This window comes from Aquila chrysaetos, chromosome 3 (assembly GCF_900496995.4).
Source record: "Aquila chrysaetos chrysaetos chromosome 3, bAquChr1.4, whole genome shotgun sequence".
Classification (NCBI taxonomy): domain Eukaryota; kingdom Metazoa; phylum Chordata; class Aves; order Accipitriformes; family Accipitridae; genus Aquila; species Aquila chrysaetos.
Genome location: NC_044006.1, coordinates 59,648,476 through 59,674,687, shown reverse-complemented (window position 1 = coordinate 59,674,687; position 26,212 = coordinate 59,648,476). Strand labels below are relative to the sequence as shown.

The following is a 26,212-nucleotide window of genomic DNA, read 5'->3' as shown; positions in this document are numbered from 1 at the left end:
ACTTGGGAGCAAAGCTGGTGATGGAGTCAATGGGGGTTTGCTTAAATGCAACAAGTTAGTTCAGTCCAGCAGAATCCAAATGGAAAGACAGTTTGCTGATGATGGCTTTTACAGCTGTATTACAAAAGAAGCACTATTTTCTCCTGGGTTTGGGGGTTGGGTTTGCGTTTTTTGGGGGTGCTTTTTTTGCCAAGGGAGGTCTCATGCCACCTCACCAGTCCTATAGCCCACCCAGCTTCTAATTCTGATCCAAGAAACCAACAGTGTAGGAGGACAAAGACCTATGTATGGAGTTGTCCGCAGGATCTCCTAAATCCGCAGCCTCTCATACACAAGACTCTCCAAGGCAGCTGGAGAACCACCATCAGCATCTTTCTTCCCTATACTTAGGCAAGCACTGTGACAGAAACCTCTCAGTGTGGTTATCCACTTTCTGCAATGAAAGGAGAAAGACTGACCCCTAGCTTTGCCTCCAAACATTCAGGAGAGGAAGAAAAAAGTGGTCATATCCAATCCTGATCTCAGTGTCAGGTGCTTCCCCATGGCAAAAATGGGGGAGCAGAACACAGACGCCCAAGTTGCTGTCCTTCCCAAAGGCACCGAGGTGACACACAGCCCAGCACTCAGCCAGGCTGTGCTGGTGCCACCCTGCACTCCACACTGCTCTCCATGACCCTGACTAACTCTTTCAAATTGGCTTCAACTTTCTCACACCAGCTCTCCAGCCCACTGCCCATATTTATACCTACAAGGATGTGGATGGTGTTTCCCTGAAGACTGAAAATCCTACAGAAGCTCTTTGAATTTGGGAAGCCAAGCTAAACAAACAGGGAGGGAACAGAACAGTTCTGGCTGCCTGACACATACTGGATTTGAGATTATGTACAGACTACACTATCATCTCCTAAACACACATGCTGTTTGTTACTCCCTCTGTTTACTGATTCTGAAGGCACACAGTGAAACAGATATGCTTTGGAGTAGACACAAGTGCCATAAAGTTCTCTTATACTTATTCCAAACTCCCTAGTTCTTAAAAAAAATGCAAACAAACAAACAAAAAGCCCTCTCACACCACAGAGCACGTAACTACTAGCTAGAATGAACCACTGTAAAGGGGACAGGCAGCTCTACAGCTTTACTGCTGTCAAAGAAGCACACTCTGTAGAACAGCTGGAGTTTGCAGTATGGAGCAACCTGTATACGAGGCCTTTGAACCAGCATACAAGTGAGCATCTGAGCTCCAGGAGAGCAATGCTTCATTGTAACATGTATATTAACATCATGTATACATACATACATACATATATGTTTTGCATACCAGCAGTACATTTTTGGCCTATCCTTTGGTGATGGCAGAGCAACATAATGAGGAATTCTAGATTTTTAGGGATTTAAAAAATTAAAGGCAAGCAAGTACAAGTGGGAAATCCTGTGCTGGAGAGTCTCCAGCCTCTCAAAAATTTATTTTAAGTTTACTAGAGCAAATATAGCCAACTCTCACTGGAGTCGCATGAAGAAGGTTCTGCAAAACTGAACTATTACGTCAGGTCTGCAGTCTGTCTCTCTGCCCTGTAATTTAAACCTCATGCTTCCCCCTCATTTCTGTACTGATTTAAACAAAGACATTTTCCTAGCTATAGGAAAGTATCACAGTACGTATCGCAGACATACATGCATTAAGCACCTCTCAAAAGTTAAGACGGCACTATTAGTTGCTCTGTATTGAGGATTTGTCTCACCTAATGTTGCATTAAAAGACAGTCAGCCAGGCACCCTCCAGAGTCAGCTCATTCCCTCTACAGCCCGGTGGGACAAGCTGCCCTTTGGTGTTCCCAACCTCTCGCCACTGACTGCAATGGGCAGCAATTTCTACCCTAAGCTTATAAGGATTAGACTTTTTTCCTAATTCTCTATAGTGAGCCTGCCCATATGTCTTTTCATTTAGCTCACTCCCTGCTCTGTTTTTCTTTCTATTTTTTTCCTTTTTTTTTTCTTTATAAGTCAAGCCTGAGATACTATAACTAGAAGGGATAATGGCAGCTCCATTCCAGCTGCTGCTTACTAGTCCATGCAATGAACTTTGCTGTGATCCACCTTGGTGGATCCAACCTGGCCTGTGGTTCCTGTTTGATGACTGAACTAAGAATTAAGGTTCTCTAGCCTGAAGCTGGTAATAAACATTATTTCTTTATCAACAGACCAATATAGAAGCACCTCCACTTTTCATTCTCCTCTTCCTCTGTCCAACCATTAGCACATTTACTTATGCCTAAACTTTTTAAAGCCTGAATGTAGAGGACTGAGTTTGTAGCACGAAGTTTTTCCCGCTTAGTCCATATGTAATGCAGAAATTTTAATAAAAATTAGCAAGAGGCATATGCTCCAAACATTTAACTAATATTTAACTAATACATAACTCATGACTTGGACTCAATCTTAAAGGTCTTTTCCAAACTAAATGATTCTATGATTCTGTGACACTGGGAAGAGATAGAGTAGGTAAAGAAGAATTCTATGGCAAGGTAATAGGGAATTTGGAGTGTAAAACTACAGAAGAAAGAGGAAAAAAGACAAAACAAAAAGGGAATGAAACGGGGTAAAGGGCAGTAATAGGAGTTTGTGAAAGAGGCCAGAGATGAAAGAGGGTAATGTTGGAGATGGAGTGCTGAGAACTAAATAGGGAAACAAGAAAGGGATAATAAATAACAAAGAAACAAAAATAGGAGACTTAAGCTAGGAGGTGAGGAACTGATGAGAAAAAGAGGAGTTAAAGAGCCTGTAGCATATGAAGGGAAATTCAACAAAAAATTCAATGGAAGAATGAGAAAACAGAACGAGAGTGGAAAAACATGAACTAATGCAAATTTTCTTCAAGGCTAGAAGATTTTGCATTAGTTCTTCTTATTGCAACGCTGTAGCCTAGCATAGCAGGCATGGGAGGGAGAGAGAAAGAAAGGAAGGAGAAGAAGGAAGAGAAAGAAGAAAATACATCCAACATAAACTTCTTTAGTTTGGGTTAATATTCTGAGGTTTTGTGGGGCTTTTGCCAGGGGTGGTCAGAACATGAGGGTGTTTTTTAGGAAAGAAGTGAGCAGAGCACTTCAAGTAAATGGCAGCTGGGGTGACCCGTGAATGCTTGAGGACATGGGCTAAGAAGCTATGACAACTACTTGCCTTTGCAATCCACTCTCATATTCAAAGCAAAGATATTTGAGATGCACTTTAATGCTACAAATGGCTTTTGAAACCTAGCATTTAGTTTAGCCATTCCCACTGAAGATGTAGTTAAGGTTCACAACAGCTTCATCTCCTTCAGACATTGCAGAAAATAACATCTCTCTACAAGTCAGGCCTTAGTGCAACATCTCTGAGACTCAACTTGCAGTGGGACTGAGGGCTGAGAGATAATGCTGAGGTGGCTGTTGCCTTTTGTACAGGTCTGGTCATTAGTGGGGGACAAGAGAAATTCTGGCTTGATGAAATCACTACCAAGCTCTGACAAGTGGTGAGACATGTCATATGTGCATGCAGCCCTTACTTGTCAGAAAACTTTTTCCCATATCAATTCCATCATGTTATCAACCCCCTGACCACACAGACTTATGACCCCAAGCACACTTGCACATCAAGAGCTCTTTGGCCATCTTAATGTCCAATGGCCCTTCCCATTCCTAGACTAAGACCACCTTTTTTCAGGTGTAAATCAAGAATCCAACAGAAAGATAAGGGGAAAGCAATATTACACTTCTTGCCATACAATGTTGAGCTTACAACATGCATCAGCTTAAATCTAGGTAGAGGAGCAGGCTTTATATTTGGACTAGCCTGGTTACACCTGTACTGAACCTGTTGACATTCCCTAGTTGACATTGTCACAGATCAGCTGTCAATGAGACAGCTTGGGTGACACACTGGGTGAACTCTGCTTGGAAGCGATGGGAGCACAAGGCCATGTAAAGCCTGACCCAGAGCAGTCCCATGTGGGCTTCCAGTCTAGCCACGCTTTAGGCAATCTGAGCAAAATGATGCATGAGATGTAGCACATTTTGCATTGGCCTGACTGAAATCACAGTGCCTCTGTGTGGAGGTTTATTCCCCCGGCAACATTTCATTGTTTGAGCTATCTCCCTGCTACCAGTCTGCATTACTTTATTCCTGATCGGCAAGACAATCATCCAGAGCAGTGAACAGGCACTCATTTCTGCATATTTACAAGTGTATTTCATTTCCTACAAATGGAATGTGAGAGTTAAAAAAAAAAAGTTTAAATTATCCAATTAAGCAGAGAGACGTTAATAAATCTCTCATGCTTGATTTTCCTATGCTGCCTTAGTGTACTTTCCAGACAGAATAGCATGGTGAGTACACTAAGAAACCTCTTGGCATTTCAGCCAAGATTTTTCAGGGTGTTATCACAAATGACAAAAATATAAACACACTGAAACATAACACATTTCAATCCTAAAAAGGTTGGATTTACATAATTACATCATTGGTTTGCCAATATCCACGTTTATCTCATCAGTATAGCATGGCCCACCCATCCCATAAGCTACTAGACTGTTTGGACTGAACATATAAAAGCTGTTACTGATTTTTTTTTTTTTTAAGTTAACATTACGACACCCCTCATAACTAGTGCTGCATTCAAACCAACTGTTTGTTTCTTTTGCTTTTCCGCAGCTGCTTTTTTAGGTAGACTTTTCTGAGAACAAACAGGAGTCATGTAATTCATGAAGATGCAGCAAGCATTTCCTCCCCTCTCCCCATTCTACTTGAAGAGATCAAGCACATCATGTACATAACATAGACAGCCTCCACCAATGCAGGGAGCCAAACCCTTCAGACCAGTCTCAATTTCAGCACTTCCTCAGGGCACCACTGAACTGATGGGGTCATCCCTTTTTTTTCCAAAAAAGGAATAGTTTCAAACATGTACAGTTCTGGTACAGATCAGCATTTTTATTTGGTTTAAATATGCTGTATATCAGATTTCTGCTCTTTAAAAAAAGAAATATTGTTAGTAACTGCACTCATAAATCAAAATAAATGCATGGCTTTCTGACTCGCTGTACTAACGACTCAGCTCTTATTTTTGTTCCATATTTGTATCTCTTCTCACTGCACTGAAGCCAAATAAAACTGAACAAGTTGGTATGGTTAAATGAACATAAAGGAAACCCTTGGTCTCATCTGGCATTACCAAAGAACTGAGTCAAAATACAATTTCTATTACAGATATATGGAATAGGTTAGGACGTAAATAATATAAAAATGTTATAAAACACAGCTGATGGTTAAAAGACCTGAGCAGCATGTTTACACCTGTAGCCAGCTGTTCTTCCAATATAAGGACATAGAAAATCAGAAGAAATAAGTTGCTGTGCTGCATTTTGAAGTCAGCACTATCAGCAGGAGAAATGGTCACGGAAGCCTTATATACAACTGGATTTTGCAACATAAGTGTCCAAGCTGCATGGCACCTCATAGCTATAAGGCCCAGCAGTATTTGCAGTTGTAAGTACCTCTTTTGCAATATTAGAGGTGCTATCAGTGCCTCAGTTAAGAGTCATCTTAGCTCACAAATTTCTTCCTATACTGTTTGAGCCCTACATTTTCTTTTCATTTTACTTCCTTCTATCTAAAAAAATATATGAATTGGTCAGCATGACTGAAGTAAACAACCTAGTTTATCCCAAGTTCAAGATATCTATAGTAGCCCTTTACCCAACACACCTTCTCAGTCTTTGCACTTAGTCACATGGAGTTCTAATATGCAATGATGTAAGGAAGGCATATATTCACACAAAAAATTATTTCAGCATCACGTCATTTCTCATGGAGTCCTGTTGCCTGCTGATATTTGTAACTGTCTTGCTTTTGCCAACTGAGGCTTTTTTTAACCCCAAATCTTAACATGTATCCAAGAAAAGATATTTTTACTGCTCATATTTTCAGAAGTCTGATTAGTTTTCCAGAGCCCTTATTAGAAAAAGTACAATCCAATATGGAGAAGAACCAAGGTCCTCAGATATGTAGCTGTGTTCTCCTAGACACCAGGTACTGGTTAACTCCTCTTTGTTAAAAGAAAGATAGGGACAGAATTAATTCTCTTTAGTATTCATTAGGCTTATCTAGAGGCAGGTAACTAATAATATACTGAAGTGAAGACTCAGTGGAGAGGAGAGGATTTGGGTCACGATCATGAAGTATCACATTTTGGTTTTGTGAAAAACTTGTTGGGAAAGCTAAGGTCCTGAATGACAAGTGAATGGCAGGTTTGAAGAAGAAAAACCACTGCTTCTAACTTTACTTGGGTTCTAGGGACTGTGGTACCAAAACACCCACCTCCACAAAGTGACTTTTAACCCCTGTTCGAGTAACAGCTTATTCGGAAACCAAACTGGAAGCCATAAAGCTTGTTTGGACTTTGGCTTACAGGACTCTGGCAATTCAGATAAGCTACCTGGTTTACAAAGAAGGTGAAGGAGGACCTCCCCTCCTAATAAGGGAGGTCACAGCCATGAGCATTTTAATCATCTGTCAACGTGTTTAAGGAGCTCTGGCAACATCTGACTGCCAGCTACTTAGGCATTTCAACTAAACAGCCAAATTAGTGCAACTTGTTCTACTAAAAGCAAGGGCAGAGAATTAAAAAAAAAAAAAAAAAAAAAAAGTAAAACATCTAAAGAATTGGAACAAGGAAAATGATGTAAAAAGAGGTGGAGTAAGAATAAAACCAGAAACTAGTAGACAATAAAAATGGACTCAAATCCAATACTTATGTTTTTATTCAGGGCAAGCTCCCACTGAAGGCAGCGAAAGCTTTGCCTGAGAACCTCAGACTTATGTGAGAGATAAGACTTCTAATTTTAATGAAGGGCTGAAGGGACTTTCACACAAGATGGATCATATGTTGTCATTAAGTAACTTCATCAGCTGCAGGGCAAGCTCTAAGCAAACCTCAACATGAAAGGCAGGCTAGCTTGAATACAGGCCTGTTAGTGGGAAATAAAGAACTCTCCCCCTAAAAATTCCACTAAAACAACTGTATTGTGGTTGCAAGTTGATCTGTTTCCACAGACAAAACTCTCTGGGAGTTTCCAGGTAACTGGTTTGTGATATCTACCATATGACACTCCTCTTAGACTAACTGGAAGATTACTGCATGGGTGTGGCAAGCTCATGTTCCTTGGACAGTTTAATATCAAAAACATGACACTTTCTTTCAACGGCCAGCTTGATACAAACTTAAAATCCATCCTCATTATTTGAAAATTTTTTAAAAAGATATCTTTTAAAATATTGGTATAATAATAGGATCTACACAGTTATATTCCTTACACACAATGTTTGTGAAATAGATGTAATACTCCAAAGCATATATAGCCATCGTATTAAAAAAGCCACAACGCAGTATCCATCCAACTGTAACGCAGGATCTGTATCCTTAAACAGACCAACTTTTTGCCAGATAACATTTGAGATTTATGTATCGGTTTATGTGTAGTTACAATAAAAAAAATATTTTTTCCTTAAAATTCTATCCACTTTCCCACTAACATAGGCTTTATAAAGCAGTAGGTATTGTATATCAAAGGACACATGAATGAAAGAGAACAGGTACATTTACAGTCTTTCATCACAGTCTGGTTTGATGCAGCTACTTCTCAGTGTCTGCAGCTCTGTAGTTGCATAAATAATTGGCAACTACTGACAACCCATTCAAAGCAAAAGTAGTAAAATCCATATCAGTAAAAAAAATATCCAGAACATCAGAGACTTCTTTTATATATTGTGTTCAAATCTCAGCAAGATTTGTAATGGCAAGTTGGAAAATAACTCTTTATGTTTAATATGTAGGTTTGAAACTAGACATAAAATCTGAGTAGAGAGTGGTGATTTAGAGAGCAATTAATCATTTATTTTCTCATATGGCTTAAGGAAAAAGAAACAGTTTTCATTGTTCTGATTTAAATTCCCAGTTAATCTGAAAATATCTTTTAGGTGGGAAAAAAAAAAGGAAGAAAAGGAATTAGATATCTTTCATTATTTATAAGCATCATCTTACCTTACATCTCCTCGTGAGTTCCGTTTCTAGACGACTTTGGTAGGTATTTTAATTCAGAATTAGTTTCAGCAATACATACCATTACATCTTCTCTTTAAAATAAACTGCTTTTGCTCTTTTCCTCAGACAAAGTATGTGGGCTAAAAGAGCTGCAGCGTCTCTGTTCAAGAGATTTCATGGACACTCAGAGGCTTTCTTTCTACTGTATGAAAGTTAAATCTGAGTAAGGAAGGCATTTTTCCTGTCCCGGAAATCAGTATAACCAAAACCAATGCTGAGCTAATGAGAAATGTTTCTTCCATGTGTTCTGTTTGGCAGACACTGCAAGTCATATCAAGGAAACACGTGATGTTTATAAATACAATATGGCTCATGTTGTCATAACCTCTCAATGACAAAAAGAGCATTAGAAAAAGCAGACAGCAAAACAGCAGGAAAGATGAGATTTGTATCATTTGGAAGGTCTCTATCAGATAATAGAGGTATTAGAGTTTGCTTTTTCTTTTTTCTTTTTCTTCCCAAAAGAAAACAAAGTTTTATAGTAATAGGATCAGTAAGGCAAGCACATGGCAACTTATATAAATGCTGTCCTATAGGCATCCTAGCACTAAAATGTATTCACCCAATTTATTGCTTGAATTCTTTTCCAACAAATAATTTTGTTCTAAATACCTCTACGTAGTTCAAGGAGCTGTTATTTTTTTTTCCAGCTGTATTATGCAATGAACAAATGTAATTTTGGCAGCATTTGCAGCTTTTATGTTTATTGATGTTAAGATCACAAACAATTCAATGAAAAGAAGTTAAACATCTCAAAGAAGCTGGATGTATTTACAGGTACCTTAAGAACACAGAAGCATGATCCTGCTTTTATTATCTATATTTCCTGCAAATCAGCACTGAATTTCAGGCTCCTTGGATGCTTTAAATTCTTGGGGAGTTGTTTGAGGGGTTTTAGCACTTGTAGGGTTTTTTTAAGTTCACAAATTGCATGTAACTCTAGAGAGTTAAAATGTTAGCAACCTGCTAGCCAGGCACTTACAGGGGAAAAATGAAAAGCTGCTGTTGTGCAATTTCATTAATAAAAGCTATTCAGCACAACAGTTTACCCAACTTATCAAATGTCTGTCTTGTTTTACTGTACAACTCATCTTAACTCATCCTCTCTCACCTTGGCAGCCCAAACCCCCATCACTGCCAGGAACATCATCACCTTTGTGCCATTCTAACTCCCAGAAAATGTGGAGTTTCCAGGTACCCCCAGCTCAGCTCTGACTCAGCTTGCCCTAATTGTTCTTTTGGAGAAACAGTCTCTCAAAAAAATCCCAAACACCTCAAAGCGTACCTCGATACAACAGCAGCCACAAGAAGCATTCTTTGGATATTCTGGCCTCACCCACCCAGCAGAGGTCTGGGATAAAGCACTGACCTGCTACAGTCTTATGCAAGTCAGGGAATTAAGCAAAAACATGGTGGGTCTAGGACATTTTAAAACAAAGTGTAACCCACAGACTTTAGGGCAGGTGGTTGGGAAGAGAAAGATTGCCAAGGAAAATAGCCACTGGTTTGTTATGAAGTAAAAATTCCCTCCCGATTCTCAAAATTGGAGGACAGATGAAGCCCAAAACAAACTGCTGCATAAACCAACATTATTAGTATCCAACTGTGCCACCAGAAACACAGACAAGTTGCAATGACAGAAGGGGGAGATTATAATTTAGGATTCTTCCCCTTTTAACCACTCCATAAAAGGAGGGTGTAGGGAATGAGGACAGAAAATAAATACGCTGTGCACATTCAGTGGGGGAATCACTTCCACTTGGAATCACCAGGGGCTCACAGCAACAACCCAGGATAAAAGCAGCTGTGACACTTCCAAAGAAATTCAATTCATTCAGCAACATACAAAAATCCGTCGTCAGTTCTTTAGTGTCATCTACTGACGTTCAATCTATACACCACCGCTGAATGTGAGAACAGAGGCAACCTGGACCCTACACCTAGTAAGTCTGAGAAAGCCTTTTGCCCTTCGCATGTATGCAAGTCACAAACGTTAATTTTAACGGCAATGATCAGCATGGCTGTGTACATGCATTTGCACTGGAATTCAAAACAGTACCAGAGAGAATAAAAAGATCATCTAAACATTTGGACACGAGACAGTATTTTGTCAAAAGAAAGTATTGTTGCACAGAGAGCTAGAAAGTGCTGATAAACGTTACAAGCTCAGGCGAAGGAATAACTGAAGAAATGCAGCAATGTGAAGATACATTTTTCCAAAGAAAGCAGCTGCTACAGATTTTTAGTGTACATTTGGGGAAAGGATTTATAAAAAAAGGAAGAGCACAAACACAAATATTCAGTGAGATGGCACTATATGGCTAACCTCTTGCTTGAACAGCATTTAGCATGGCGGACCTGTCAAACAAACCAAGCTCTTCAAGTTGTAAATGGCCTTGGCACAGTATCAGTAAGCAAGTTAGGCACTCTGAGGGATTTCAAGAGAAACTGTCCTTTAGAGCTTGCTTAGACCCCAAACAAAATGCCTTTTCTCAAACACAACCCATTCAGAAAAATGCATGAAACAGAAAGAAGACCAGGAAAATTAGAATTAATGGACATGAAAGCTGAGCAGTTTGATAGGAGATAGGAAACTCACACATCCCACATTCCTCTCGCACATTCTGAGTCTTCTTGTCCATATGGATAATACTTAATACTTCAAGTGTTACTGCCAATTCTTATACAGGTCTCACATCTGTTTGGTAGTTAAAACAGGTGTCCCAGCTGGCAGCTAACATTATTTTCTGAGATTATTTTGGGTCTGTTACATGGAAATGATTATAAATCACATGAATAGAAGCCTGAACATCATCAAACCCAGGGATAAAGGTTCCAAAGGGACAAGAAAGCAAACAGTAGAAAAATCTGTAAAGGCAAAACTTTCCCAAACCTCAAAAAAACAAAGCCTTAACTCACATATGGCAGGAGATACAACCACACTCACAGTATCACCATGGAAAAATGTACTTACAATGGCTAATTCATGATATTCTAAATACTGTTCTTTCAACCAGTCTGACAATAAGCTGATTTTCTGTATTTTTTTTTAAAGTTAACCATGATGCAGAGCACAGTGTTTACAAGAGTTACTACCCTCTTCCCACTGTAGTGAATTTAGCACTCATATATCATGTGAGATTGAAGAACATCAATTTACCCAATGCAAAGATGCACAAACACAGAAGCAGGGATGAGAAGCAAAGGTTTTTCCACAATCTTTTGGGTACCATGCAATACCAGTACATAAAATGTACATGTTTCTCACTTAGTCCCCCACATTTCCAACCCCTTTAATCTGGTTTGCTAAGGAAAGAGAGATAGATAATCCATCTGCTTTTTGGTGGTTGTCTCCCCTGACCTAATAACCTGTGATCCTGCAGGCAAATTTCAAACCAGATTTAGCCAAAGGGTAAAAACCATTAGACTACTATGTCTCTACAAATTGTGCCAAATTAGAGATTTGCGAGAAGATCCTACAGTACTTCTGCTGAATAGAGGAAAAGTTGCAGTGTGTACTCCAGCTTTTTAGATTCCAGAGGATGAGCATTGGAGAGAGCATTATCACAACCCTCCACATTGGGAAAAGCCTCAGTTAGGATCTGAGTGTTGCTGCACAAGGAAGAACCCAACCAGAAGACACACATCCTTAGACAAACAGGCTTCATTATTTCCGGAGCTCAAGAAGTCGCTTGTTTCTATGCTCATAACTTTGAAGTGCAGAAGTTCACATAGATCAAAGGGAAGACTTTTTGCATGTTTCTCCACAAAGCCCCTGTCCTGGCTCTGACTTCACCTCTCAGACCAGAAAGACAAGAAATTTGCCAATGCAAAGGAAAAGCCAAATGAGAAAGTAGCTGTTTTGTTGGACACACAGAATTTTGAAATGGCATCTTTGGCATTTCAACAGAGCAAAACACAATATTCTACCATGAAATCACCACTTCTGCAAAGGTCATCACTCTGTCACCATTATTTCCGAGTTACGGCCAAAGAGAGATAACTCAAGCTTAATCAGGAGATGTCAAGTGTGCATATCAGTTGTACAACACTGTATTTTAAAATAAGCAATAGAAATTATTACAGTTTTTGCACAGAAGCAGCACCTGTGTTCAAAACAATTCTGTTAGGCAGTAAATGCCTGGAAGAGGGCCAAAGAAGTAATCTTTACTTTTGAATATAGGTAGCTAACACAGTAGTTAACCATATCTGAAAACAGGTCTAGAGCACAAATAAAGCCACAGTAGGTACATTCAGCATCCACTGCACATGGAACAAGAACAGTATAGCATAACTTCATAAAGCCACAGTGAAATTGTTACATGAGTTAATTTCATAATGCACAATGATAGTATGTCATGCCTTCGAATACAAATGAGATGTATCAGATACATCCAGTTACTGCTACAGGAAAATAACTAGAATTGAAGAATTTCAGGACCTTAAAGAAGACACTAAAAACTATCACATCAGCTCTTTGAAGCACATCTATTTGCTCTCTCATGTTGTGTGTGCAGCAGTGTGAATAATCAAGTAATTAGATATCTGACCTATCAAAAGGACCATTTTACAATTGAAGTACATAAATGAGAGGTGGTTGAGAATACTGCCTGTAAACAAACTATTGCAATCTTTCTAAAATAATGAGGCCCTAAACTGTTGAAACAGCAGAATTGCTTACATGAAATATTAATAATAAAGCAGTAAGACATGCTGAGAATTGATAATGCAACCAAGAAGCAAATGTACAATTAAGCAAATCACTTCACAGGAAATTTTCCATGCGGTTGAATCCACTTTGGAGCACACATAAAAGCCACAAGGCAGGTAGGACAGTAGGGGCATTCCCTTCTGGCTCCATTGAGCTCATGTGGTTGCATCGTTTCCTGGGGACAGACCTAGGATGGGGTGGGGAGGAGGTGAGGCTGTGTAATACCACCACCCCTTCCTCCTGCAACATTAGCTGTGGGTAACACAGTGGCAGAGGTGCCACACAGCTGTCATCAAGGTGGGAGGTAACAGTCCAGCAAAAGATAGAGCCAGCGACAGCAAGAAATCTACTATGTTTCAGATGCCTTCTCTATAGTTTCCCGATACAATATGTTCACTTGAAAATGCAAACGTCCTAGTCCTTGTTCAGTGCAGGTAGAAAATTTTAGAAAAAGACAAAACCATTTACACCACAACAGGTATTTATCAGAATTTTCTATTTGAAATGGTCATTTACAAAGTGTTTCAACAGACTTCAAGCTAGGTACAGCTGCTCAGCCACTGCAAAGCAGTCCACGCTGAAGTCTTGCTGGAGTGAACTAACACCATGTCATACTTCACTGTAAAAGGTTTGGAAACATGAAATAAGGAGTTGTATACACTCTGAGCATTGTCTGTGTCCCAAAATAAGTAATTAAAAGCTATGTTTTGATTCACATGCTTTAACGCTAGCAAACAAGAACAAAAAACCTGTTAATGCTCAGGGCAAGTAATTGGAAAAAGCAAAGCAGTTAAGAAACCTTATGGGAAGCGTTATCAATTCCCTCTTCTGTATATGTGTCATACATATACCCTCAATTTTATGAATTGTAGTGTACATACTACAGTTAAGAATTTAAACATTTAACATAAAAGCTGGAGGAAAGAGGAATATAAATGCAGCACTAGTACTTACCCTTATATCTCCATTTACAGCTCTGGAAGTGTGATTAAATGCATGTGCAGGATCTTTGTTGTAAACTTTAAGGAAAGATCGGTCTTGAATATTCCTGGAATCAAAAGAATCAGCAATGGTAACAGATGAAAGTAGTTTTATTTATTTTGTTGCCCGAAAGTTTCAGGTGACAGACAAACATAGTAGGTCTGCAGCTGACCTATAAGAAAAACCTAAATGCCATAACTTAAACACACACAAACAAACAAAAGCCTACTTTGATTCTCTTTCCCATGGGAAGTATTATTCTTTCACTACAACTCCACACCCATAAAAATTAGATAGTGTTAAGATTCTTTCAAGATCCTGCCATAGAGTGAAAACACTTTGAAGACAATAGAGTTTCAACATTTACATGGCACTCAAAAGGATTTAGTTAATATTTACATGTTTTATTGTGTACTCAGCCCACGTGAATTTTTGCTATTCTAAGAAGCAAGGATATCAAAAGAAAAGCAGTCTTTCTAACTGCAATTATTCTTGAGGCAATTCTAATTATCAGTTTGTTCACAAACCTGAAAAAAAATCCACAAAAGCTCAAAATTCAGTAGCAGATAAATCCTTCCTCTAAACTTTATCTATAATAAAGACAGGTTTTTTTGGGAAAAAATACGAATTACAAAAACAAATAAACAAGTAAAAGTTTTGATGAAAGCTACCACAGAAATGGTTTAGATGGAAAGCCTTAAGAGAATATTTTTGTTTAATTAGGACCCAACACTTTGTCATTGATTAGTTCATTTTTCAACTACTACATTTACAAAAGAGTTAATGACAGCAGTTTTCTGTTTCAAAACCTACCTTCCAATAATTTTATGTCTTAGACACTTGCACTGAGTTCTGCTGATTTCTTGTTCACATTTAATCAGTCGCAAAGCCTCCAATTCACACTCACTTATGTCCTTTCAAAGCTACGATTCCTTTCATTTCCCAGTAGTGATCTCTAGAGAATTTACTTACGCATGTGACTGAATTCCTTTCCTCCAGGTGCAGCTACAAGTCTAGTGAACTGATTGTAATCACTGGTATTATCATTTAAAAATGAAGGAAAGGATTCTTGGGCAGGTCCAATTTCTTTCTTACAATGTCATATTACAATCAGTGATTGCTTTGAATGGGTAGCTAGTCAGAACGCGTGCTGCTGTTGTAGATGTCAAGTAGTTATTAAAGACACGCCACAGCTTAAGAGACAGATCAGTGCCTTCTGTTTAAGAACTGGCTGATGAGAAGTTTAGTATTTATGAGTGTTTACTTGTAGACTGCATAGGAAAATAGCTACCTTGCGGCAAGTTGAAGTTCTTCAATTATTTATGGTAACATAAACTGTTTTCCATCTTGCAGACATGACCCTTTTGCTTTGAGACTTGCACTGGGAGTCTCAGTTACCATTTTCTGCCTCAGACTTGGAAAAGTGTTCTTTTCGATACAAAGCAAGCTCTCTCATCTTCAGTTCAAGAAACAGTATATTATTCATTTAAATAAATTTTATCTGCTGTCTTTTCTGTCTGATGGCTATGAGATGGTACCTCAACTAACTGGAGTTTGTTTTAAAAGCGTTCTCTGTAAATATTTCTTGTAGAAACTTGACACTTTAAAGTAAAACATTGCTGCAAGGCAAAGCACCAAAATACTTGGCATTTGATCTCTGAAGTGAATTCTATTTCACCTCATGTTGCTATTCAAAGATAAACATTACTGATAACAGGTATATGTTACTGTACTTTTATTATTACTATTATTTGCACTACTGTAGCTCCCAGATGCCCTTGGCATGTTCAAAGGCCTCATTGATCTGTGTGTGCTGTATAAACACCCCAGGAATACAACCTCTTCACCAGCTTACAACATGAATAGAAGACACAAAAGACAACAGGATAGCTGCAGAAAGATAAGGGAACAAAAATAAATGAGAACACCATAGTCTCTCAAGCCAGAGGAGCAATAAGCAGATCCTGGGACCACAGGCATGCTCGGAGTAGGCAGCGCAACAGAGAGAGCGGGAAGGAGACCAACACAGTGGCTTTGCGGACGTCTGCAGAGGACGCCTTCCAAGCATGTTAGAGGACTGCCCCAGAGAGAGCGTGAAGGCACTTGTTTGAAAATTAAAGACACGTAGAATGAAAGTTGCCATTATTCACTAAGTGGAAGCAGATGGCACTTGGTACTGAACAAGAAGTGCAAAGTAGTGTTGAAGTGGGCTTGGAGGAGCCCTTATAATGAAGACAAGTAGTTTATATTTAATGAGATGGAAAAGATACAGTCAGAGGACAAATGAAAAAAAAGCATGTGAAACAGCCTGCTTGTCAAACTAGGAGAATGATCTTTGTTGCTTCATTTGAATGGGTAAGAGTGAACCAGATTACCTGTGTTAACTGCCAAGAAAAGACCATTACAGCAGTTGCTATTAAAGAGCTGATGAATTATCTGAGTGTTTTTTCACTACGTGGTGGGAAAGGAAAGGCTGCATCATAGGGACGTTATGCAGAAAAAAACTGAAAACTACACTGGAGGCAGAGCCCTGAACCACTTTAAGAAAAGGACCAGGTTATGGGCTTAAGTAGAAAGATAGTGCTTTGTCCCCAGTGATTAAAAAAAAAAAAAAGGACAGACAAGGGGAAGGAATATGATAGCCTAATGAAGGACAACATAAGCTAGGGCTTCCTTAAGTTAGGAAACTAACGGCCCATGAGACTATATTAAAAGAGGAGATCAAGATTTCAGTTTGGACAGAAGAGGTAGGATTCATGTCATCCAACTACAGGCATTCACAGGGAAGACATCAAGAGCTAGGTTCTCTAGCATGTATAATTTATCAGACAATTTTATAGGATTAATCACAACCAGCTCAAAATGTGGATGTAAAAATCTCCATTTGGTCAGATGAATCCCATCCTACAGGAGAGAGAGAAAAATAAATGGAAGAGTCAACCAGGTAGTTGATAATTCCACTAATCCACAGGGATAAGATGATGGAGACAGGTAAAGACAAGGAAAAGGACGGAGGACAAAGCCCTGAAAAAACACAACAGAAAATCAATGTTTGAGAAGAGGACATCTCATATGGCACCTGAAAGGAGAGGAGAGAGACAGGAAGAAATCAGGAAAGACCAGCCATTGAAACAAAGGGAGATAAACGTTTCAAGAAGAAAACATTGTCAGTACATGAGACATCCGAGAGAAAAAAGGAGTTCACAAAAGCTGGCCATTTGGTGACTTTGACAACTGCAATGGAACAGTAGGGAACAAAAGACAAGTTGGAATTAGAAGAATAAAACCCCAGACAAGTTGGAAATGGGTCTAGGACAGAATTAGAAGAGTAAAACTCCAGTCAACAGTTGTAGCGACTGCTCAGTGCAAGAGAAAAAGGTGATGGGGTGGGAAGTGGAAATGTATGTTGTGTTCAGGGACAGTTTTGTTGGGAGGCACAGACACATGTTTGCAATGTAAGAGTAGGCACTTTAATAGAGCAATAAATTAATAAAAAGACAACGCAAGGGATGCAAGGCACAGAGGAACGTGAGACAGCCTCTGAGGGAGGTGGTGAGCTTAAACAGTTGACTGAAACACCTGTATTTAAGACAAGGAAGAAAGAAGAGAATTGAAGGAAGACACAGCAAGCAAAGGACAGAAAAATGATACTTCATTTCATCTGTTCTCTGAGGGACTACACTGGCAAGATGTTGTGAAGAGTAAGGAACAGAAATGGAGAAATTGTTGTGGAAATTATTCAAAGGTGGTGAAAATGCAGCTGGTAGTGCATGCTTTGGACTCCATTAAGCTGGAATTGTTGAGGTTTCCTTAGTGAGAAGGGTGGCAGAACTGAAGGAGGGAATTTTGTTATGGAGGAAGTCAGCTGGGTTGTGGGATTTCCTCTAGAAATGCTCTACGATACAGGCATAGGAACAGAGGAAGCAGATGTTGGGACCGAGCCAGGCCTGAGGTTGGCAGAGTGACGCCTGCAATGGGAGCAAGGGAAAAAAAGGTGGCGTGGTATTAAGATAATCAACAACCACATTCTCAGGAGCAGGGAGGAGATGAAGTCACAAACTGTTAGTCTGAAACTTGAGGGAAGATGGAGGGATAAAGTGAGAGAAAAGGAGCCAATAGGCCAGATGATGGTTGGCAATAACGCACCTGGCAACAGAGACATAGTAACCCCTATCTTGAATTAATCAGTTGATCTGATCTTGTGAATAGACTGTTTGATGTATAAGAAACTTGAATACATGATGAATGATGATGACACAAAAAATCAGATGGGTCTTAACATAGGCATTACAGTGGCCAAACAGGGGTGTGGGAGTCTGTAAAGCCAGGAAGATTAAAAAAAACCAGAAAGTGAAGTCCATGAGGCTGGCTAATGACAAGACACTGGATAGACAGCCTGAGGAGAGCAAGACAGAGGTGAGAAAATGGACTGCGGTGCTGTTCAAAAACTAAGAAGAGGAATGGGGGAATTGGAAGTGGCAAGGCTAGAAAAGCTCCAGCTTGCTCTTTTAACTACAACGTGATATGGAGAAACACCTGAGCCACAAGATCTCCAGAAGAAACAAGGCAGCAGTGGACAGTACACTTCTCTTACTTTCACATTGTTTCCCTGCACTAGTGGCAGACTGGCAGAGAGGAAACACCTTTTCTGCTTTCTCCTTCATCTTCTTATGCTCCTCTGTCCATTCTTTTTAACATGTAACTTCTTATGAAAAGGATGGCACAAAGGCCCACCATATTTCCCTGCACAGCTTTACAGAGTGTAACATGTCTGACGTGTGCCTGAGAGCTTTGTTACTGCGTGATTTGGGACTTTCTAGGGATCTTGAGAACCTGGTCCTTCTGCTCAAAGTGCACAGACATCAGGACTGAAGGAATGTGATTAATTATGCAGCTGCACTCCCTCGAAATAAAGGATGGAAAGGTGCACCCAGATGTTATTCAGATCATTTATTGACCAAGTTCTGAATTAGTGAAGGGAAGTGACTGCATTAGTTGCTGCATCCTGACATAAAACAGGAAGGTGGTGGGGCTGCTGCAGCAGCAGTCACCAGTGCCACAGATCTTTGGCAGTGTTAGACGATGCAGAACTGGCACTGTTGTGAGGACATGGGTGACATTCATATTTGTAACTTTAAGCTCACAAGGATCAGGCTTTGCACTACCAGCAAAGAAAAAAACAGTCTTTCTGTAAATGTTTATTTTGTGTTGCGTATTTTAAATATTTATGTCTCAGTTAAAATTCAATAAAATATTAAATATGTGAACTTGCATGTATTATATGAATATTGGAACAAGGTATGCCATTTATCAATGGCTTGTGCAACAGATATTGCACCTACAGCTGAAGGCAGTGTCAGACCAGACCTCCCATATTACTCAGATACCACTGAACATGCCTTTATGTGTCAGGCCACTATCTGTCAGATACTTATCAACTCCACTCCTTTTTATTCTGTAAGTGCACTACAAAAAAACCCCAAAACAAAACAAAAAAAAACCAAACAAAAAACCAACAGCTGTAATTCCGTGTTTACTTACCTCACATCACACAATTCATAGTATATGTTTCTGCTCTCATCCTTGATGTAAATGGCCACACTGGGCGATTCCAGCATTTTCATCGTCAGCTGCTGGGGGAAGGCACTTACAAAAAGGGCACGAATTGTGTCTGTGCTTGTGATTTCATTCGGCATCCTCAACTGCTTTGTTTCATCTCCATACTGCAGATATAAAACACCTACAAGCAAAATATAATAGCAAGTTACATATTCTTAAGTGCACAGTAATGATCTGGGCTTCAAAGTCCATGTGGAACACAGACCAAGCCCATAATGAGAAGAGAAAAATCAGCTCACATTCCTTACTTGTAAAGCACATACATACAACATTTTCCTTTTCAACACAGTATTGGAACAGAGCACAAAACAGTGATACGGTTGTGCCTTGATAAATATGCTTGCCCCAGTACTGCACTTTGCTGAGAAGCCTTTTACTGTTCTTCAGTTAGATAAATCAGAAGTTTACCTTAAGAAGGCTAATGGAAAATCCCAAACACACCAAGTCTGCTCTGCAGTGGAAGGTGTTGGTAAATCACAAGGTACTTTTTTTTTCAAGCAATTGAGGAAGCAGTTTATCCATTTATAGCACCCAGTTTTTCTTAAACATAAATTTTGCATTTTAGCTTCATACTTACCCAACAAACCCTGCCAAAAACAGATTTCCATTTTAGCACTAGGAATTTTATATTCACAATTCAATTTGCTGGCATTATATAGTATAAAGCTCCAGGTGAAACACCTAGCAGGAGTAAAACTGGGGTCTCACAAAAAAACAGGAGCAATTTTGGATCCTTTCAGTTTCACAGCACTGTTAATAGGCATCTTTAGCACTCGGGGAGAAACATGAGTAATCTTAGATGCTGAATTGCAAAATACAGACATTCTTATTCACTCAAGACAAAAAGAACACCATTCTGATATAGCTAACTCTCTACTTTCAGGGAATGGGAGGCTGTGAGATGCTCAATAATGGAAAAAACATGGATAACACAGACCAGGGACTCAGTGAAGGGATACCAAATACCTTTTCCACAATGCCTGTGTTGCCCCTGGCAGGGCTGTGCTAACTCCCACATAACCAGCGGGTGCGTGAACTCCACTGGCCAGTACTGCACAAGTGTGACTTATTAGCTTTGCTACAGCCCAGTTCCATGCCATCCCAAGCTACAAAGCCCTCCAAGGACTGAAGCACTGAGAAGAGCCATCTCAATCAACAGCAGAAATCAGACTGGGGTTCATTAGCTCTGACCATGCTGGGCCTGGCTCCTAAAGACCACCAAAAGGTCTTCTCATAAGCATCTCCAATGTGGGAAGGCTTATTCGGACTTGCACAGCAGGAAAAAGGCTGCACAGGACTGCAACCAGACTAAGAAACTTCCTGGGATCCACAGCACTAGGGAGCAGATACAGAGGCAAATGCTCAGCTGAACGACTTTGGATACAGAGGAAACGGGAACTGGGAATCCCAGCCGAGCGTACGTATCCAACCCATACTCAAGGCACGGATGTCCTGCCTGAGCATGGATCACTAAAAGCACACTGTGCTCTTTCTGAGCCATCTCAGGTGTCTGTACAACACTGCATTGCGCCAGGAAGAAACACCTTTACTCTCTTGCTATTTGTAAGAGATGGAGCAGGTATAGCTTCTGCAGTGGTGTAAAAACAATAAAATGGCAGATCACAGAATCACAGAATGGTTGAGGTTGGAAGGCACCTCTGGAAGTCATCTGGTCCAACCTCCCCACTCAAGCAGGGACACCTACAGCCACTTGCCCAGGATTGTGTCCAGACAGCTTTTGAATATCTCCAAGGAGGGAGACTCTACAACCTCTCTGGGAAACCTGTGCCAGTGCTTGGTCACCCTCACAGTGAAGAAGTGTTTCCTGATGTTCAGAGGGAACCTCACATGTTTCAGTTGGTGCCCATTGCCTCTGGTCCTGTCACTGGGCATCACTGAAAAGAGCCTGGCTCTGTCTTCTTTGCACCCTCCCTTCAGGTACTTTTTATACATTGGTGAGATCCCTTCTCTTGAGCCTTCTCTTCCCTAGGATGAACAGTCCCAGCTCTCTCAGCCTTTCCTCGTAGCAGAGATGCTGCAACCGAGTTAATCATCCTTGTGGCCCTTCGTTGGACTCTCTCTGGTATGTCCATGTCTCCCTTGTACCAAGGAGCCCAGAACTGGACACAGCACTCCAGGTGTGGCCTCACCAGTGCTGCTGAGTAGAGGGGAAGGATCACCTCCCTCGACCTTCTGGCAATACTTTGTCTAATGCAGCCCAAGGTACCATTGGCCTTCTTTGCCACAAGGGCACCTTGCTGGCTCACGTTCAGCTTGGTGTCCACCAGGATCCCCAGATCCTTTTCTGCCAAGCTGCTTTCCAGCTCAGGAGCCCCCAAGGTATATTGGTGCATCCACTTTGCAGACATTTAGCAGCCCAGAATGAGATGGAGAAGGAAAAATATAAAGACAGTAAAATTACTACTGAAGTTTGTATTTCCACCAGCTGTCTGAGAGGTACTGCCACAGCTAAATGCTTTGTAAGTGGCTCAAAAGCTATCTAGCCATTGGAAACTATTTGGAAAAGGAAAACAATACCAGATCTGCTCAAGAATTAGTGATTACAGAAACATCTACACTGAATTCACTGCAGCTCATGTAGATAAACAATTAAGGCAGTTTTACATCACCCAGTTTGGATGTTGCTAGTGACACAATGGTAGAAGGACAGCTGAACTAACTGCTGAAATCTTTATTACATTTTCAGGCAGACTTCGGGGCCTGAGCAGATTCTGTGCTGCCATGCCTTTGCATCTACCAATAAGCAACACAGGTAGGCTAAACCTAGGCAGAGGATTTACACAAACTGAATTCACCACAGTAATTGCAGTGTAGATGCACTGTATGTTGCTCTCCCATGGCCAATACAAACAGGAGGATTGGGAACACAAAGTCCTCAATGCAGTTACCACCAGTCATCATCAAATTTCAGCAAATCACAAAACTTAGATGGTAACTCAGTGATTCTCACTTGAAAGTCATCAGCAATGGGATGGGCAGTTTATGGTGTTGAGATACAAACACTGAGCAAAAGCAATGGGAAAAGCTAAGGTTCTAGAATACAAAGGCATTTAATGAAAAGAAGAGAAGGCATTTTAATCTATGATGAGCTCTCTTTCCCCTTAGTCTTTAGCATTTTTGTCCCTATGTTGTCCATAATCGTTATAGAGGAATGAACACATACACAGTCAGATGTTCCTACAATCAGTGGGGAGATAATTGTGCTTGCACTTAGGGAAGGAAGATGTTAACTTTCTGAATACTAAACAGACTGCTCAACATTACCTAACCATTACTTAATATTAGGCTGCTTTTATGGAGCTGTTAACATAATTTTCCTACTATTATCAAGAGCTGATACTTTTTCTTTCATTAAGATTGCAATCAGATCCTTTATGAATCCTACTACAAACTTCCATTTTCCTTTGGCTAGAAAAATTGTTTCAGACTGAAAAGTAACTAGTTTTCTTTCAAAGATTGAGGAGAATTTTCCAAAAAATTTTATTTTTAATGCAAATATTTAGACAGTTGTTAAACTATTTTTCCTTTTTTTATTTTTCATTTTAATTTGAGACATCATTTATTTCTTTATGTTCTTCTAGGTAAAATTGGCTTTTTAGTGCTCATTCACATATTCTATGCAGCTAAGCGTTCTTTAGAATTTTAGTACACATGCTTTTAATGATTGCATTTATTTCACCGTTCCAATATGTACAAAAACATATTCATTTTTGATGATAGCTTTCAGTTCTTAGGAAGAACATAAGGAACCTTCTATATTTTGGCATTTGAAACTTTCTTGGAGTAAGTGGCAAAAAAATGATTTTTTGGCTAAAAATACAGACTTTGTGTATCAGTTGTGTGTGAATCTCTTTTCTGCCCACTTTAAAAGTTAGTGCAGAATGCAGAAAAAGCTCATTTTGCATTTCAGGCCACTAAAAACATGCTGAATATTGAGCTACCAAAACCATTAACACAAAAGGAATGGTAAAGTTGAAAAATCTTCCTTATATACAAGTCTAAATCATTTCAGAGCTGTCTTGACTCTGCCTGTCTTCTAATACTCCCACAAAATATTGATCCAAAACAAAATTAAAGTTGTCTTTGGGTCTTGGATTTTCAAAGCAAATATGCATGTTATCCAAAAAGATCACGCCTTAAAAGCTTTAACATACAACTCAGAGAAATGTTTTGGCCACCATCTCACTGTAAAGGGAAAAGACATTTTCAAAGGCACAATAAATTCTTTTTTCCTTACTCTCCCTTAAATCACAAGCCCTTAAAAAAAACCTACTGCCTTTCCTCTTGAGTTGTCTGATCCTTATCATGATATAGCAATGCTTTAGGGCATTTCCTATTTGACAAAACTAACTGCTCACTTCTAAAAATCCTGTTTCAGCATGACAGAATAAAGAGACTCAAAATCCATTATTTTAGGTCATTGACATTATTTTTCTTCCTCACATTGCCCAGCTGAAACTCTGAACATCAGCAATACCCACCGGCCCAACTTCATGGAAGCTGCTGGAGCTCTGAGGTTTGTTTTACCTTCAGCTAAAAAATTAATCCCATGGAGAATTAAAGGAAGAAGAAATAGAATATAACTCAGGCATGACTTTTGTTAGGGCACAGCACATATGCCAGCAAAGCTGCTGGAAAGAAAGTTAAACACAACAGATGTTAATGTCTCCATGTACCCTGGAGTCCCTCTTGCACTTATGCTTCTCTTTTACAATGGATTTACCTGAAACACGAAGATTGTGCCAATTTTTATAAAACATAAAACAAACAGGACTGTGAAATGCCCTGCTACTCCAGGAAAACAGGTATGAAGATCAGTGTGAACGAGGAAACTACACCATGCAATCGTTTTGAAAGTGCAAGTCAGACAACACTGTGGCTACCACTTCTAGGTGCTCCTAGATGCTGCCAGCCCTGGGCTTTCCTACAGCTACAAGGCAAACTGGGATGTTAAGCTTTCCCCTTCATTGTGCTGGTATAACTTAGTTTCAGAAATACCTCTGGAATTTCTGATCATTCTTCACCCTATGGGCAACAGGCCATGGCATTAAACACAAGCCATAGCAGAAAACATTTACATGTAAGCCAGGGCTCAGAAACTTAAACCTCTTTACAAATTGCTTCACAACATTCCTGTCAACAGAAAGGTATGTTTTATAGTAGGGGAAATTAAACACCTGGGAGGTGAAAGGACATGTTCAAAGAAAAGTTTACAAGCATAAAACCCAGACCTGATGATGATCATGCGAACACACCACATGATCACCCTTCCCTTCCCTGCATACAGAGCTCTTTCAGAAACGAAAGACTTTCTGCTCCCCCTTTACCAAGAGTCAGTGACAGAAGGACTTGCAAAATATTTCATCATTTCTCTCAGGGATGGTCTACATGAAACGCAACACAGTGCAATGAAAGATGCGCCGTTAACCTGATTTATATAGGCAGTGCCTCTCGCACAAGCTGAATCCATCAGCGCTGGGTTTAGAGGGAGCCTGGAGCAGCCATCCTGCACCTTTAGTCCAGCTAGCACAGCTTTGAGAACTGCCCGTGCTGCGGCTGCAGCTCACACAGATGCACCAGATGCACGGCAAGATGCTCAGCTCAGATACTGCTGCTGGGCAGTAAAACCCACTTGACAGCTGAGGATGTGCCCACATGGCGTAAGGGTGAACCATACCTGAACTCACGGGGTCTAGGCTGGCTTTAGAGCAAGAAGCTGCATAACCAAAATGGCTCAGCAGTGTACCCGTACCGGTAAGAGCATAACTCCTTAGTTACAACTGGTAGAGGTTTACTCCTTATGGCAAAAGCTAATGTTGTGCAGGCAGCATGACACCACCCAACTCACATCTCTCAGCACCTCCATCTAATACACAGTGCTGACCTAACCCTGACTAAGCACCATGTTATCATGGTTACATTGCTAACAGTGATCTCAGTGCTGGGCAGCTTAGATGCTTAGAAGAGCCTTAATCGCAACTCACTTTCTTTACAGAACAGGAATTATCCTTACAAATGGGTTATTTAAGAGAGAAAAACACGAAGCATACAACAGCAAAGAAAAGTTAAATACCTGATAAATCAAGAATAAGTTAACAAACTTGATTGAGTCATCTTCTGTGACCTTTACAAATATCAGTTAATTCTCACACACAATGGATTTTAAGTGGCAAAATACTGGTACTCACATAATCCTCTCATAATTCTCTTCTCATAATGAAGAAGAGAAAACTGAGGCAGAGGAGTTAAATAACTTCCAGTGAGGAAAAGCAGTGAGAACTGCCAGAGGAGTTAAATAACTCCTCAGTGTTATGAAATAAAATACAGACAAAGCTTAAATTGGAGTTCATGTGTTTCTTTCCTGCGAAGCTACAGGACATTCTCTGTGAAGGCAAGACATCTTGCAAATGTCTGGACTGAAAAATCCTACTGACATTTGGCAATATCCATGAGCTCCCGTCTGAAGAGAAGTATTAACTGATGACAGTATCTGTATTTGGCTGATGTTGGATGCTTGGGTGCTGGAGCATTGAAACCTTCCCACAGAACCAGAAATCACTGGTGTGAACAAAGCACTGCTACTCTCTTCTGACCTAGCCACTCTGTATCCTCTGGAAATTTCATGTCCAATTTGAAAATTTCAAGTAATTAGTAAAGCTGGTTGGGCTAGAGCAATCGAAACCTGGATGCATTGGGAGGTCTGGAATTTCTTTAAATCAAAGGTGCAAAGCTAGGTATAACTAAAA

The 26,212-nt window shown here is 40.0% G+C and overlaps 1 protein-coding gene across 1 annotated transcript in view; it reads right to left on the bottom strand.

Moving 5' to 3' along the window:
* The window catches only part of KIAA1217 (KIAA1217 ortholog), a 187,883-nt gene that overhangs the window by 65,673 nt on the left and 95,998 nt on the right, over positions 1-26,212 (bottom strand). Inside the window, 2 exon segments of the mRNA XM_030008522.2 lie at positions 13,800-13,893; positions 19,368-19,566. Coding sequence (XP_029864382.1) covers positions 13,800-13,893; positions 19,368-19,566 — 293 coding nt within the window.